Genomic DNA, 16,250 nt, shown 5'->3' on the forward strand with positions numbered 1-16,250 from the left:
GCCACAGCACCAGCCCCCAGTATTTAGTTTTAAAAGCAGAAATTAATTAAAATTTTTTAAATTCAGGGCCAGTGTTGTTGCACAGCAGGTTAAGCTGCTGCCTGTGATGCCAGCTTCTCAAATAAGTGCTGCTTTGAGTCCCAGCTGCTCCACTTCTAATCCAGGTCCCTGCTAATGTACCTTGGAAGGCAGCGGATGATGGCCCAAGCATTTGGGCCTTGCTAACAAAATGAGAGACCCAGATGGAATTTCAGGCTCCTGGCTTTGACCTGGCCCAGCCCTGGCCAATAGGGCCATTTGGGGAGTGAACAGCAGATGGAAGATCTCTCTGTCTGTGTGTCTCTCTCTCTGTCTCAAACTGTGCCTTTTAATTAAATATACAAAATCTCTTAAAATTATTACTTCACTAATTTTTCCCCAGTGGATTTTCACGCTCACCTGCTTTGTACTTATAATATATATATATATATATTAGTGTGTTGGAGCCTTATTAACAGCCACAAGATTTTAGTGAAATTCAAAACTTTCTACCCAATTCTTTTAGCCTATAATCTATTTAGTTTTGTATTTCTTTCCAATAATTATGATTACATAAGATAATATTTTATGGTTGGAAAGCATAGCATTAAAATAATGGATCAATAAAATTGTTGACTTCATGTATTTAATTTTTGTTATCTTTACAGATTACAATACTGCGATGAGACTGCTCCTGTAACTTTCGATCCACACACAGAGTTTCTTGGTCCTCAGAAGAAAACAGAGCAAGTTCAAAGAGACATTGGGTTTTGGTGTCCAAGGCATCTTAAGACTTCTGGGGGACAAGGATACAAGTTTCTGGGAATTGACCAATGTGCACCTCCATGCCCCAACATGTATTTTAAAAGCGATGAGCTGGAGTTTGCCAAAAGTTTTATTGGAATAGTTTCAATATTTTGTCTGTGTGCAACTCTGTTCACATTCCTTACTTTTTTAATTGATGTCAAGAGATTCAGATACCCAGAGAGACCAATTATCTATTATTCTGTCTGTTACAGCATTGTATCTCTTATATACTTTATTGGATTTCTGCTAGGCAATAACACAGCCTGTAACAAGGCGGATGAGAAGCTGGAACTTGGCGACACAGTTGTCCTAGGCTCTCAAAATAAGGCTTGCACCGTTTTGTTTATGTTTCTGTATTTTTTCACAATGGCTGGCACCGTGTGGTGGGTGATTCTGACCATTACTTGGTTCTTAGCAGCAGGACGAAAATGGAGTTGTGAAGCCATTGAACAAAAAGCAGTGTGGTTTCATGCTGTTGCCTGGGGAATACCAGGTTTTCTGACTGTTATGCTTCTTGCAATGAACAAGGTTGAAGGAGACAACATTAGTGGGGTTTGCTTTGTTGGCCTGTATGATCTGGATGCTTCTCGCTACTTTGTACTCTTGCCACTGTGCCTTTGTGTGTTTGTTGGGCTGTCTCTTCTTTTAGCTGGTATTATTTCCTTAAATCATGTGCGACAGGTTATACAACATGATGGCCGGAACCAAGAGAAACTAAAGAAATTTATGATTCGAATTGGGGTCTTCAGTGGCCTGTATCTTGTGCCATTAGTGACACTCCTTGGATGTTATGTGTATGAACAAGTGAACAGGATCACCTGGGAGATAACGTGGGTGTCCGATCACTGTCGTCAGTACCATATTCCTTGTCCCTATCAGGTAAAAGCTGTCATGTGAATTATATCACTCTTTACTTTTAATGTCAAAATGTTCCCTGGAAATATACCTATTAGTCATGGACAAAAATTTTTATTTTAGCTGAGAACTATAATGAAACGGACATTGGGAATGGTTCCTTCTGCACCAGCTGAAGCTGTGACAAGTGTCCTAAGCATTCGTTCCTCAAGCTTTAGCTTCAGTTACTGTATTATGGTGCCTCCTTTAGCTATCGTTTTAAAGATTAAATTGGGTTGCAAAAGCAGATTGATAATAATGAAGAAGAGAGTAGAAGAACAGGCCTTGCCAGAGGGAAAAAGAGGAGTGACTTCTGCTGAACTGAAGATTGTTTTTTAATTCTTCCATTAGTAGAGGACATCCTTTTTTGGATGAATTTAATTTAATCACATTATCTTGCAACATTTTGCACTGGAAATACTTACAGTAGACAATTTATTTTTTACCTAACCTATCCTATCATTTCTAAGCTGATAAGAGCAATTAAAATGAAGTGGTTTCATATGTTTCTGATGCGTATGATTAGTATAAAGCTGATATTTCTAAGATTCAAAACACCAGACTTCTGAAACTATGACATTTCTTAAAGCATTTTAGTTGATATTTTTCTAATAGAAATTTTTTGTGTTTAATAGGTATGATATTAACTATATTAAACATGAGAACTATCACAGTCTGTATTATATATCCTAGAAATTGACTGTTTTATACCATGGTGGATCCTAAATGTTAGCCTGCTATGTGGGGATTAAAGTGCTACTTGCCTTGCATGCTGTCCACAGTCTGCTCTTACTACATACTGACTAAGGCAGCCATGTCTTAGAGTGAAGCTGCCGTGTTGAGTGTCTCCTAGATTCCTCAGACAAATGTGGGGGAGGACTACTATTACATACTGCTCAAAAGTTAAAGAGCTGGGGCCGATGTCGTGGCTACCTTGGTTAATCCTCTGCCTGCGGCACCGGCATCCCATATGGGCGCCGGGTTCTAGTCCTAGTTGCTCCTATTCCAGTCCAGCTCTCTGCTGTGGCCTGGGAGGGCAGTGGAGGATGGACCAAGTGCTTGAGCTCCTGAACCCATGTAGGAGACCAGGAAGAAGCACCTGGCTCCTGGCTTCAGATGGGCGCAGCTCCGGCCATGGCGGCCATTTGAGGGGTGAACAAACGGAAGGAAGACCTTTCTCTCTGTCTCTCTCTCTCTCACTGTCCAAAAAAAAAAAAAAAAAAAAAAGAAGAAGCTGATTATTCTGATGCCGATTAAATTGGGAATCACAACTCTATACCAATGTTTCTCTAAAAAAAAAAAGTTAAAGAGCTTTATTTTTTTAAGTTATGTTTCCTGTAAGAAAGAATAGAACATAGATTGAGAACATTATACTCCTCAAGTGGAAAAAGAATCTATAAGAATGACATCAAATTTAGGAACTATAAAAGAAAACATTGCCTGATATACTCCATGGCAAAAATAAATAAAAAACCCATTGTCAAAATTGAAACAAGCTGAGACATTTATGTGCATATTATGTTGTAATTGAAAGGCTAATTTATAGAGTTCATACAAATCAGTAAGAAAAACAACAATCTGATATAAAAATGTGAAAAAGATAAGAGTATTCATGAAATAGAAAAATTAAAAAGCATTCTTAAAGATGTGAAAAATACTACAGTAGGAAATGTGTATTAAAATTAATTTATACCCCCCTATGTATGACTTAGCAAACATCTGAAGCTTTTATCCCCTCTGTGCTGGTGAAACTGGCAAAATATGCATTCTCACATTTTGCTATCAAGAATTTCAATTTGTTCAACCTTTTGCAAGAAGCAATTTGACAGTATGTATCGGATTTTAAATGCACATACTATGATTCTGCCTTTCTGTGAATTTTAGGCAGATGTGCTCACAGATGTGAAAAATTATGTAATACATAATACATTGTGTAATACAAAGATAGTCATTGTAACATTATTTGCAAAATAACCTACATATCCATTAATACAAGTAGTTGGATAAGTTATGGTTCATCCATACAACATAGCAGCCTTTTTTTTTTTTTTTTTTTTTTGACAGGCAGAGTGGACAGTGAGAGAGGGAGAGAGACAGAGAGAAAGGTCTTCCTTTGCCGTTGGTTCACCCTCCAATGGCCGCCGCGGCCGGCGCGCTGCGGCCGGCGCACCGCGCTGATCCGATGGCAGGAGCCAGGAGCCAGGTGCTTTTCCTGGTCTCCCATGGGGTGCAGGGCCCAAGCACCTGGGCCATCCTCCACTGCACTCCCTGGCCACAGCAGAGAGCTGGCCTGGAAGAGGGGCAACCGGGACAGAATCCGGCGCCCCGACCGGGACTAGAACCCAGTGTGCCGGCGCCGCTAGACGGAGGATTAGCCTAGTGAGCCGCGGCGCTGGCCGCCTTTTTTTTTTTTAAAGATTTATTTATTTGGGGTTGGCGCTGTGGTACAGTAGGTTAATCCTCCTCCTGTGGCGCCGGCATCCCATATGGGCACCAGTTCTAGTCCTGGCTGCTCTTCTTCTGATCGAGCTCTCTAATGTGGCCTGGGAAAGCAGGAAAAGATGGCCCAAGTACTTGGGGCCCTGCACCTGCATGGAGACTGGAAGGAAGCACCTGGCTCCTGGCTTCACATCGGCGCATTTCCGACCGTTGTGGTCATTCGGGAAGTGAACCAGCAGAAGGAAGACCTTTCTGTCCCTCCCTCTCACTGTCTGGAACTCTACCTCTCAAATAAATAAATAAAATCTAAAAAAAAATTATTTATTTATTTATTTGAAAAGCAGTTGCAGAGAGGCAGAAGCAGAAAAGGAGAGAGAGAGAGAGAGAAAGAGAGAGAGGTCTTCCATCTGCTGGTTCACTCCCCAGATAGCTGCAACTGCTGGAGCTGTGCTGATCTGAAGCCAGGAGCCTGGAGCTCCCTCCCTGTCTCTCACATGGGAGCAGGGGCCCAAGAACTTGAGCCATCTTCCACTGCTTTCCCAGGCCATAGCAGAAGGCTGGTTCAGAAGTAGAGCAGCCAGGACTTGAACCGGCACCCATGTGGGATGCCAGCGCCACAGGCTGCAGCTTTACCTGCTACGCCACAGCGTCAGCCCCTGGCACAGCCTTTAAAAAGAATGAAGGTTTGGGCATTTGCCTTCAGAGTGAAAATGCTGCTTGGGTTCAGAATGCCTGGGTTTCAGAAGTCTCAGCTTCATTTCCAATTCCAGCTTCCTGTTAATGTGCACCCTAAGAGGCAGCAAGTGATAGTTCAAGTACTTGGGTTCTGCAACTCACATGAGAGATCCAGCATGAGTTCCTGGCTCCTGGCCTCCACCTGGTCCAGCCCTGGCTGTAGAGCTTTGGTTGTAGAGATTTGGAGAGTGAACCCCCATGGATGGAAAAGTTCTTCCTTTCTTTCTCTCTCTCTCTCTCTCTCTCCTTCTCTGTTTTGTAGATAAATAAAATAATGGAGGGCTTTACTTGCATTAATGTACAATGATCTCAGAATTTTCATTAAATGCTAAAAGCGAGATATGCAGAATGTGTAATATGTTGATACTTGTGCAGCATTTTAAAATAGTATTTAAAAATTTATGATTAAAAATCTGATTTTAATTTCATGAAATTTCCACATTTTCCCATTTTACAGATATTTATTTTTCTCTAAGGTTGCAGATTTTAGAACATAATCATTAATAGTGAATAGAGGCTATAAAATATGTATATGTTGTTTTAATGAGTTTAAATGTATTTTTCTGATAGATTATGGTGAGAGAAAATAGATAAATATTTATAAATACTTTGGCAATTATAAGAGGCAGCTATACCCATATGAGGAAATGCCAGAAAATCATGCCAGGATTTAAGAGATAATTCCTAAAGTATATTTCAGTATTTTTACCTTACTAGACATATATTTTGATACACAGATCAAGGTTCTTTGTTCATGACTTAGGTAAAAGAATGTATTGCAATTAAAGCACCATTTATTATATTACATCATTTCAAACCTTTTATAATAAAACAGACTACAGATTTTAACTTTTGTTTAAGTTTTATGTTGACAATATAGACTTTTCACTTTAAATGTGGCATGGTAAATTTTATTGTTAATATTTCTTTTGTAGGCAAAAACAAAAGCTCGACCAGAATTGGCTTTGTTTATGATAAAATACCTGATGACATTAATTGTTGGCATCTCTCCCGTCTTCTGGGTTGGAAGCAAAAAGACATGCACAGAATGGGCTGGGTTTTTTAAAAGAAATCGCAAGAGAGAGTAAGAAACCTGTTGAATTACTGACATTATTTTCAAATAAATAGATCAAATATCAAGAACTATTCAAATTATTGTACTATCTGAGTTTGCTTATATTCAATTCAAATTCAATTGAATTTGCCAAATTCAATTTTTCATGGAGGATCTATGCTTTGACATTTAGTGACTTTGATACATGCTAGTCTATTTGAAATATGCATGAATGATTTCTAAAATGCACATTTTCCTTCCATAGTTTATAGTATATATTCAGTATTCTTAATTGCTGTCATTGGGTTCATTCATTTAGGTGTAGCATCTTTATTAATTTTATCCCATTTTATCAATGGTAAAAGATTAAATGGAATCAAACATATGTAAGCAGATCTCTAAAGTATGGTTCAAACATAAGTGATGTATTGTGATCATTATTTACTACTTATAAATTTTATTACACAATTCTGACCTAAATTTCACTTACTTGCCCTGACTCAGTTGGTAAAAATTCAAACTTGGAATACTGTGTAATAATTTAGATTTATATTTAGGAGTAAATAGTTCATTTTAATTATTTATATACAATACATACAAGGAAGTATAGAGTTTTTAAAATTGTTCCCCACTGGTTTGTATAATGACATTTTTGTGGTCCAAATTTCAGAACTGTAGCTCTTTTCACAAGTATGGTTTTTATGTCTGAAGAACTGCATTTAACTGGACTTTTTTGCACTATATATATATATGCTACATATATATATATATGCTTCAAAAAGTTCATGGAAAATGAATTTTATAGATAAGTTTACTTTAGCGCAAAAAAAATTAAAATCCATTCTCTGTTTTTTAATAATTCACAATTTTCTTGAGTTTTTCAAAGAACCCCTTAGGCACAGATTTCAAAATTTTTACACCAAAATAAACATCTCTTATTCCATTTTCCTTTAATGTTTTCAATTACCCTTGTATACTAACACTATCCTTAATGTAACTTGCAAACTTTAATGTTAGAAGAAAAGAATTAAATTTAAACAAAAACAATTAATTATATTCTATATCATCTGTTTCTGATTTACTTTTATGTTGGATATATTTATTTATGATACAAATATAACTATTCCCTTTATGCTGATTTGAGTTTATTTGCCATCATCCTCTGATTTGACCTATTTAATTTCTTTCCTTTTTTTTTTTTTTTTTTTTTTTTTTTGACAGGCAGAGTGGACAGTGAGAGAGAGAGACAGAGAGAAAGGTCTTCCTTTGCCGTTGGTTCACCCTCCAGTGGCCGCTGCGGCCGGCGCACTGCGACTAGCGCATCGCACTGATCCGAAGCCAGGAGCCAGGTGCTTTTCCTGGTCTCCCATGGGGTGCAGGGCCCAAGCACTTGGGCCATCCTCCACTGCACTCTCTGGCCACAGCAGAGAGCTGGCCTGGAAGAGGGGCAACCGGGACTAGAACCCGGTGTGCCGGCGCTGCAAGGCGGAGGATTAGCCTATTGAGCCACAGCGCCGGCCTGACCTATTTAATTTCTTACCAGTTTCTTGTTTATATTGAGAAAAGCAACTGAGAGCATATGCACAAAAGATTTTACTTTATGTAAATCTATTTAGAGTATTTATAATAGCAGACTTCATAAATGATGGAAAATTTCTAATTTTAACAAATGAGTATTTTTGCATATATAGGATCTAAAGGAGCTTCAAAAAGTTCATGGGAAATAAACATCTTTTAATTCTTTTTTTTTTCCATTTACATTTTGAAGCCTCCTCAAATGTGATACTTTTTATGGCTTCTACTATAATACTTCAGATTTATTGAGTAAATCCTCTCCTTGGATTGTCTTGCAGTCCAATCAGTGAAAGTCGAAGAGTACTACAGGAGTCATGTGAGTTTTTCTTGAAGCACAATTCTAAAGTTAAGCACAAAAAGAAGCACTATAAACCAAGTTCACATAAGCTGAAGGTCATTTCCAAGTCCATGGGAACCAGCACAGGCGCTACAGCAAATCATGGCACGTCTGCGGTAGCAATCACTGATCATGATTTCTTAGGACAAGAAACCTTGACAGAAATCCAAACCTCCCCAGAAGCATCAGTGAGAGAGGTGAGAGCAGATGGAGCAAGCACCCCCAAAGTAAGAGAACAAGACTGTGGTGAGCCTGCCTCCCCAGCAGCAGCCAGTGCCAAGGTCTCTGGGGAACAGGCGGACAAGAAAAGCCGAGCAGGCAGTGTGAAGGCTAAGAACAGTGTGTCTGAGGGTGTGCGGAGCGAGGGAAGGTAAGACTTCATTTTCTTATCGAAAGTCATAACTTTAAATATTGCATTACTTGCTTTTTGTTAAAGCATAGCATATCTGGAAATAAAACATTTTATGTCTTACTCTTAAAGCAAGGACATTTGGGTTTCGTCTATAAATGTGCTATTTGGTAATTTTTTATTCTTTTTTATGATTTATTTTATTTATTTGAAATGCAGAGCTACAGAGAGAGAGGGAGAGACAGAGATAGATCTTCCATCTGGTGGTTCACTCCCCAAATGGCCACAACGGCTGGGACTGGGCCAAGTCAAAGCCAGGAGCCAGGAGCTTTTTCCAGGTCTCCTAATGGGTGCAGGGGCTCAAGCACGTGGGACATCCTTCGCTGCTTTCCCAGGCCACTAACAGGGAGCTAGATGGAAGTGAAGCAGCTGGGACTCAGACTGGTGCTCATATGGGATGCTGTCGACACAGGAGGCAGCTTTACCCACGAGCCCAGAGCACCAGCCTGTAGTTTTTTATTCTTAACTTTGAAAAGAGCATTAGTATGCATGTCAAATAGGAAAGTAATAATCATGTCTTATGGTAATTGTTACGAGTTGTTTAAATGTTTAGCTAAATTCATCTGAAATACAGGCTAAGTTTTAGTTAATACTACATTATTGTTCTGTCTAAAAGGATTCATTTTATACAAAGATGATTGTAAAATATTTTTTAGTTTCTGGTCATTGAAGAGTATGTTATATTATTAATGTGTTAACAAAAAATTTTAAATAAATTTTCCTAGATGGTCATAAATGACCAAGCCCAAATGCCCCTTTTCTGTGTTCTCATAACAGTTTTCATACACCTGGATTACAATTTGATACATCTGCAAACCCTCACAGGCAGAGCTGAGGTCTTACTCATCTTTGTGTTCCCAGCCTCTTAAACAGTGTAATATCCATGGTGGACTGAGGGCGGGAATCCTGCCTTATAATTGTATTCCCCCATGAGATGCCATGCTCAGTTCAGGCATGAGTAGTGCCTGCTGATGTCTCTGAAGTCAGTGAAACCTGTATTTTATACATTTTTATTTGTATTTTGAAATGTTAAGGAATACGTAAAGATTTTTACTTAATCATTTTCTCATAAAGGTGGACACATTGAGGGTAGAACTTACAAAAAGTGGATAGCGGTTGTAAGAAATCTGACGTCGTATTTGTGCATACACATGTATGTATGTCAACTTTTTCTTTTATCCAGGGTAAGTCCAAAGAGTGATGACACTGACACTGGCCCAGTGCAGAGCAACAATGTGCAGCTCGCCAGTTCTTCAGAGCCGGGCAGCCTCAAAGGTTCCACCTCTCTGCTTGTTCACTCGGTTCCAGGAGTCAGAAAAGAGCAGGGAGCTGGCAGTCACTCAGATACCTGAGAAACGCTTTCCCCCATTACTTGGAGGCAAATTCCTGCTACACTGGAGACGACCAAAGCACTGTCTTAGAAGAACGACCGTGTCCATGTTCTTTTGCACTTAAAGCTGCTTTGCCAACTGTTACACTGGAAAAAGTAGATTTCAAGAATAATGCAACTCATTTCCTCAAAGGTTAATGATAACAGCATACCTAAAGACAGAAATGTGCAGGTTACTGTTTTTTAAATCATGTGGGGGGAGGGGGCTAGAAGAATCTTCCTTTTCTACTTATGAAGATTCTATTGTTGAAAGTCTTTTAGGATGTACTGTGCTACTTCACTATTTTTATATGTTTAAGATTTTTCTTTGCTGAAGTATTTAAAGCATATTCTTGTATCTTTTTATATATATTTTAAAATAAGCTTCTATATATTTGAACTTTTTTGAAAAATCTGGAAAATCTATTCAAATATTTTATTATGCTCTTCTGGTATTTTAGCACTACTTTGGTAGTTTTACACTGAATATAAGAAGGTTGGAAAATTGTATTCTTTTATAATATAAAACATAGTTAATACACCAGGAGATTTTATAATAGGAATTCAGCTTTAAAAAAAAAAAAAAAAAACACTTGGAGGAATGGGGCTGGCATTATGACATAGTAGGTTAAGACACTGCTTGCTATGCCAGCATCCCAAATCAGAGAGCTGGTTTGAGTGTCAGCTACTTTGCTTCTAACCAGCTCTCTGCTAATGTGCCTGGGAAGGCAGCAGAAGATGGACCAAGTACTTGGGTCCCTGCCACCCATTTAGGAGACCAGAATGGAGTTCTTGACACCTGACTGTACCTGGACCAGCCCTGGCTATTGTGACCATTTGGGAAGTGAACCACTGATTGGAAGATCTTTCTCTCTCTCTGTGTCTCTACCTCCCTCCTCTCTGCCCCTCTGTTTCTCTCTCCCTCTCTGTTTCGCTCTCTGTGTCAAGATAGGGGGCAGGCATTTATCCTAGTGATGAAGACACTGGTTGGGATGCCTGTGTCCCACACCAGAGCACCTGGGTTCAATGGTTGGCTTCCGCTCCTGACTCTAGCTTCCTGCCAATGGAGACCCTAGGAGGCAGTGATAATTGTGCAAATATTGGTTTTCTGCCACCCATATGGGAGACCTGGGTTGAGTTCCTAGCCCTAGCCTCCCGGCCATAGTAGGCATTTGGGGAGTGAACCAGTAAATGAAAGCGTTCCCTCTGTATCTGCCTCTCAACTAAATAAAAATTTTAAAACCACTTACTTCTACCTTAACATCTTAAATATGTGAATTTCATGGAGTATTGTTGTTTCAGGAAAGTCACAGATCTATGCACTGGAAATAAGGTGCTGACTGAACAAGTGGCCAATTGTGACTGTGTTGTGCGGTTCACTGACCCTTCTCCATGTTTTAAATCAAGTGTCCTAGAGAATGAGTAGATGAAGTGTTAGTCCTTTATAAATTAGGCCAAGTGCAATTTATTTCCTTTTTCTAATGTTTTATTACCACGCAAGATACAATTATGACCATTTACAGCTGCTTATTCTTTTCCTTTCACTTTTGGTTTGCAACATTTAGAATACTACAAACACTTTGTGGTGTTCACTGTCTTTCTCAGACATTATGCAGAGTTCATTTCTTCAACTAAGTAGTTTTTTGGTGAACATTAAAAACTAGGTCAATAGTATGTGCCAATCAGATGGGAAACAAACAAAAAACATTTTATATAACATACTTTAAAATATTAAGGAATTTTCTTAATTTTGTTTCTCATTACTCCTTGAACAAAGTTTTCTGATGCTTTTGGTTGTCTCTCTATTAAAGCATAAAAAGAAAATTATCATGTACTGTATGGAAAATGTTGTAAATATTAACTTTTCCACATTTTTAAAGAGATAACTTTGAATACAAAAATTTGGTTTTGTGTGATATTTTCATTAATAAAATTTGTCTTTAAAAGATTGTAGTCTGTTGAGACAAGGGCTATAAACAATCATCGAGTCTCAAAATGTATTACATTTTAGGTACTCTATTAGTTACCACAGATCACAGAAAACATTTAATATTTGTCTTTTGAGGACTGACTTATTTCACTAAGTATAATCACAGTTGAGGAACAGTGTTTTTTTCTTCATACTGTTTGTTGAACTCTTGGTGTAGAGTTAATCTTATGAATATAAAATTGAGCAGTTTTAAAGATGGCAGAAAAGGGAGGGAGGGAGCTTGCTGCCCTAGTCTAGGGGAAGATGGTTTAAAAAAAAAAAAAAGTGGAGAGAGTACAATCCCTGAGTTAGTGAGAAAATGGTAGAGGAAATTCCATGCAAATTAGAGGGACACTGCAGACCTACGTGGAGAGTGTGGATGCACACAACTCAGGACCCCAGCAGCCAAGAGCCTCAGCTTCAGCTTTGGAGTGAGGTGAGTCTAGATTGCAGCACCCCAAGCCACTGGTGATAAAGCTATGGGAAGAGCCTGGCGTGAGTATATCTTGTAGCCTTAAGGGGGACAATATACCTGCCAACCTAGAGGAAAAAAAGGGGAGGGGGCATGTTTCTCTCTTCCTGACCTCCTGACACTGGCATCCTGTAACTAGCCAAGAGAGGGCAGGTGCCACTTTGGACGTGTGTAACAGCTATGCCAGCTTGGTCCATGCAGCCAGCAATCATCCTAGAGGAGACACCTGAACTGCTGGGAGAATTCACGGGGTCTGGATGCTGGTGACTGTGAGCCTTGTGTGCTGGGATTGTGGAAACACTGGCTGTGTGGGAGTATGCAGGGTGTGGCTGGGTCTCCAGGCAGTCACTGTAGGCGGGTCCACATGCTCGGGGCTCCTTGTTTCCCTGGTGAGGGTCATTGCTGTGGGATCCATGTTCATACCAAGGATTGCACAGATCCTTTGTGTGGTTCTTGCAGCAGCACAGATGAATATTGTACTCACTGGGGCTAGCACCCAGGCATTGGTCTCCTTGGAGGAGAGGAGGTGAACGTGAGACTATGCAACAGAGCTGAACAAACCTCTGAGATATAGATATAGATACAGATATAGAATAAAGGAGATTTACCATGCCCAACTTGGGTGTCACCTTGGACACTCCCTTCACTCTGGAGCACTGAACAGAGCTCCCTGGCCACATCCAGCACATGCCTCTGGGTATTCACTGAAAGAGCAGAAACTCCAGTAGGCCACAGAAGCATAGTCCAAAGATAAAAGCCATCATGGTGGGGGGGGGGGGGAGTTTCTCCACAAGTACCTAAAAATAAACATAGCAATTCAAGAAACAAGAATAAGGAAGACAACATGATGCCCCCAAAAGAACACAGTAACATTTCAGTACTAGAATGGGAAGATGAAGAGACTGAAGAAATGCCAGAAATGGAATTCAAAAAGTAGGATTACTTAGAAGTAATCAAAAGCAAATCCATGAACTAAAGAAATCTATACATGACATGAATGAAATTTTTTCCATGAAATTAAGATTTTAAAGAGAAAATGAAAATTTAGAGATGAATTCAATAGAACAAATAAAAAATGTGCTGGAAAGTCTTAACAACAGATTCACTGAGGCAGAAGAAAGAATATCCAAGTTAGAAGACAAATTAGAAATTTTACAGTTGGACAAAAAAAAGAAAAAGAAATTAGAAAACTAAAAAAACACTGTTTAGATTTATGGGATACTATCAAATGACCCAACATATGGATCTTAGGAGTTCCTGAAAGAGAATGGATTAGAAGGCCTTTTTAAAATTGAAATAATTATGAAAAATTTCCCTAATTTGGGAAGGGAACATCCAAGTATAGGAAGCACATAGAACTCCTAATAGACATGACCAGAAAACATCTTCACTATGACATATTGTAGTCAAACTCTCCAGAGTAAAACATAAAGATTCTAAAATGTGCATGAGAGAAATGCCAGAGTACATTCTGAAGATCTCCAATTATACTCACAGCAGACTTCTCATCAGAAACCCTACAGGCTAGGAGAGAATGGTAAGATATATTCCAAGTCTTAAGAGAAAAAAAAAAAAACTGTCAACGCAGAATCCTGTACCCTGTAAAGTTCTCATGAATGAAGGTGAAATAAAAACCTTCCATAATAAACATAAATTGAAAGAATTTGTCACCACTTGTCCAGCCTTACAAAAGGTGCTTACAGGGGAAAGGAGGAAGAATTATCATGTTCCCAAAACTGTATATATTAAATGCATGATGTTGTATTCCTTAAACAAAATAATAATAAAAAAATGCCTACAGATGTGCTACGCCTAGAAACACAGAAACATGATCATCACTATGAAATAAGGTGAAGGCAGAAAATCTCCCAGTAAAAGTACAAAGGAAATCCAAAGTAAACAATAGGAATATTTATGGGAAAATGGCAGGGCCAAGTCATTACTTATCAATAGTCACCTTGAATGTAAATGGCCTCAAGTCTCCAGTTAAAAGATATAGACTGGCTGAATGGATTAAAAAGAAAAACCCATCTATTTGCTGCCTATAAGAAACACATCTCACCAACAAAGATACATGCAGACTGAAAGTGAAAGGATGGAAAAAGATAATCCACGCTAACAGAAACCAAAAAAGAGCTGGTGTAGCCATCCTAATATCAGACAAAATAGACTTTAACACAAAAACTGCTAAAAGAGACAAAGTCTATGTAATGATTAAGGGATCATAACTGCTAATTTAAATTGGGTAAAGGCAAATGAGATAAATGCATCTAAATATAAACTTTGGTACTCTCAACATGTTATATTCTATAGAAAAATTATTTGGGTTTAATAAATAGATTTTCATAAACTATCCATAAAAAATAGTTCAACAATGATTAAGGGATCAATTCAACTGGAAGATGTGACTATTATAAACATATATGCACCTAATCACAGGGCACCTGGCTATTTAAAAGAAATGTTAATGGATCTATAGGAAGATATAGACTCCAATACAATAATAATGGGAGACTTCAATACTCCACTTTTCAGCAATGGACAGATCAACCAGACAGAAAACCAGCAAGGAAACAACAGAGTTAATAAAAAAAAACTATAGACCAAATGGACCTTACAGATATCAACAGAAATTTTCATCCTACACATGCAGAATACATATTCGTCTCACTAGTGCATGGAACTTTCTCTAGGATAGACCACAGGTTAGGCCATAAAGCAAGTGAGCAAATTAAAAAAAATGAAATCATACCATGCATCTTCTTTGACCACAATGAAATGAAGTTGGCAATCAACAACTTAAGAATCTGTAGAACATATGCAAATACATAGACTGAATAACATGTTCCTGAATGAATAGTGGGTCAGAAGAAATCAAAAGAGAAATCAAAAAATTGTTGAGAAGCAGTTTTTTATACTATTTGTTGAACTCTACTTTGTATAGAGTTAATCTTCTGTGTATAAAGTTAATTGAAAATAGATCTTAGTAAAAATAAGAATGAGAATAGGAGAGGGAGGAGGAAAAATGATGGGGATAGGAGCATGGGATAGGACAGGGAAGAATCACTATGAATATGTTCCTAAAATTGTATTTGTCCAATACATGAAGTTTATATACCTTACATAAAAGGTTTCTGGGGGAAAATAAAAATTTAAAAATAAAAATTTAAACAAGTCACATAGGAAACATTGACTTTTAATATTTATTTTTAACATGACTTTATTAAAGTCCTTTAGTCACTGTGATAAATTTACAGTTACTGGGGCCAGTAGTAGTAGACTAAACTTCCGCCTGTAGTGCCGGCATCCCATATGGGCACTGACTCCTGTCCTAGCTGCTGCTCTTCTGATCCAGCTTCTCTGCTTATTGGCTGGAAAAGCAGTTGAGGATGGTTCAAGTGCTTGGGTCCCTGCGCCTGCATGGGAGACCCGGAAGAAGTTCCTGGCTTTGGATTGGCTCAGCTCCGTCCATTTGGGGAGTGAACCAGCAGATGGAAAGTCTCTCCCTCTGTCTCTGCCTCTCTCTTTTTGTAACACTACCTCTCAAATAAATAAGTAAAATCTTTTTAAAAATTTTTTTACAGTTGCTTTTTCCTGGGTTTTCTAACTGAATGATCTTTTCATCTCAAGTAACAGGAATTTGATTTGTCCTCTATTAGTTAGAACTTCTGGCCAGGGATCATTAGTACTCAAGGTGGTAAGACCAGGCATCTTCGTCTTATTTCCTTTATTCCCACACTTTATTTGAGACAGAAACAGAGACACAGATAGACAGAGATCTTCCATCTGCTGGTTCACTCCACAATGTCTGCAAACAGCTAGTGCTAGGCTAGGCTGAAGAAGAAACCCATACTGAGTCCAGGTCTCCCACAAAGGTAGCAGGGAGCCAAGCACTCCAGCCATCATCTGCTGCCTTTTGAGTGTGCATTAGCAGAAAGTTGGATGGAAACAGGGTAGCTAGGACTCAAACCAGGCTCCAGAGGGGATGCAGGCATCCCAAGCAGCATCTTAACTGCTAAACCAAATGCCTATATTTTAATGAAAATGCCTGTAGCATTTCATCATTAAGAATAATGCTGGGGGTGGAGGGTGGGGGGTGGCACTGTGGCGTAGCAGGTAAAGCCGCAGCCTGCAGATCTGGTATCCCATATGGGCACTAGTTTGAGTCCCAA

General features: G+C 38.7%; 1 protein-coding gene across 2 annotated transcripts in view; it reads left to right on the forward strand.

Moving 5' to 3' along the window:
- Nucleotides 1-11,583, forward strand: part of FZD6 (frizzled class receptor 6) — a 36,452-nt gene extending 24,869 nt beyond the window's left edge. For both annotated transcript variants that reach the window (XM_017341467.4, XM_002710725.6), the window contains exons 4-7: nt 687-1,704; nt 5,829-5,977; nt 7,801-8,229; nt 9,452-11,583. In XM_017341467.4, the coding sequence (XP_017196956.2) occupies nt 687-1,704; nt 5,829-5,977; nt 7,801-8,229; nt 9,452-9,620 (1,765 nt within the window). In that variant the 3' untranslated portion in view covers nt 9,621-11,583. The remainder of the gene's footprint in view (nt 1-686; nt 1,705-5,828; nt 5,978-7,800; nt 8,230-9,451) is intronic.
- The last annotated feature ends 4,667 nt before the right edge of the window (nt 11,584-16,250 follow it).

This window comes from Oryctolagus cuniculus, chromosome 6 (genome assembly GCF_051225735.1).
Source record: "Oryctolagus cuniculus isolate XC-2025 breed Fujian yellow rabbit chromosome 6, ASM5122573v1, whole genome shotgun sequence".
Lineage (NCBI taxonomy): Eukaryota > Metazoa > Chordata > Mammalia > Lagomorpha > Leporidae > Oryctolagus > Oryctolagus cuniculus.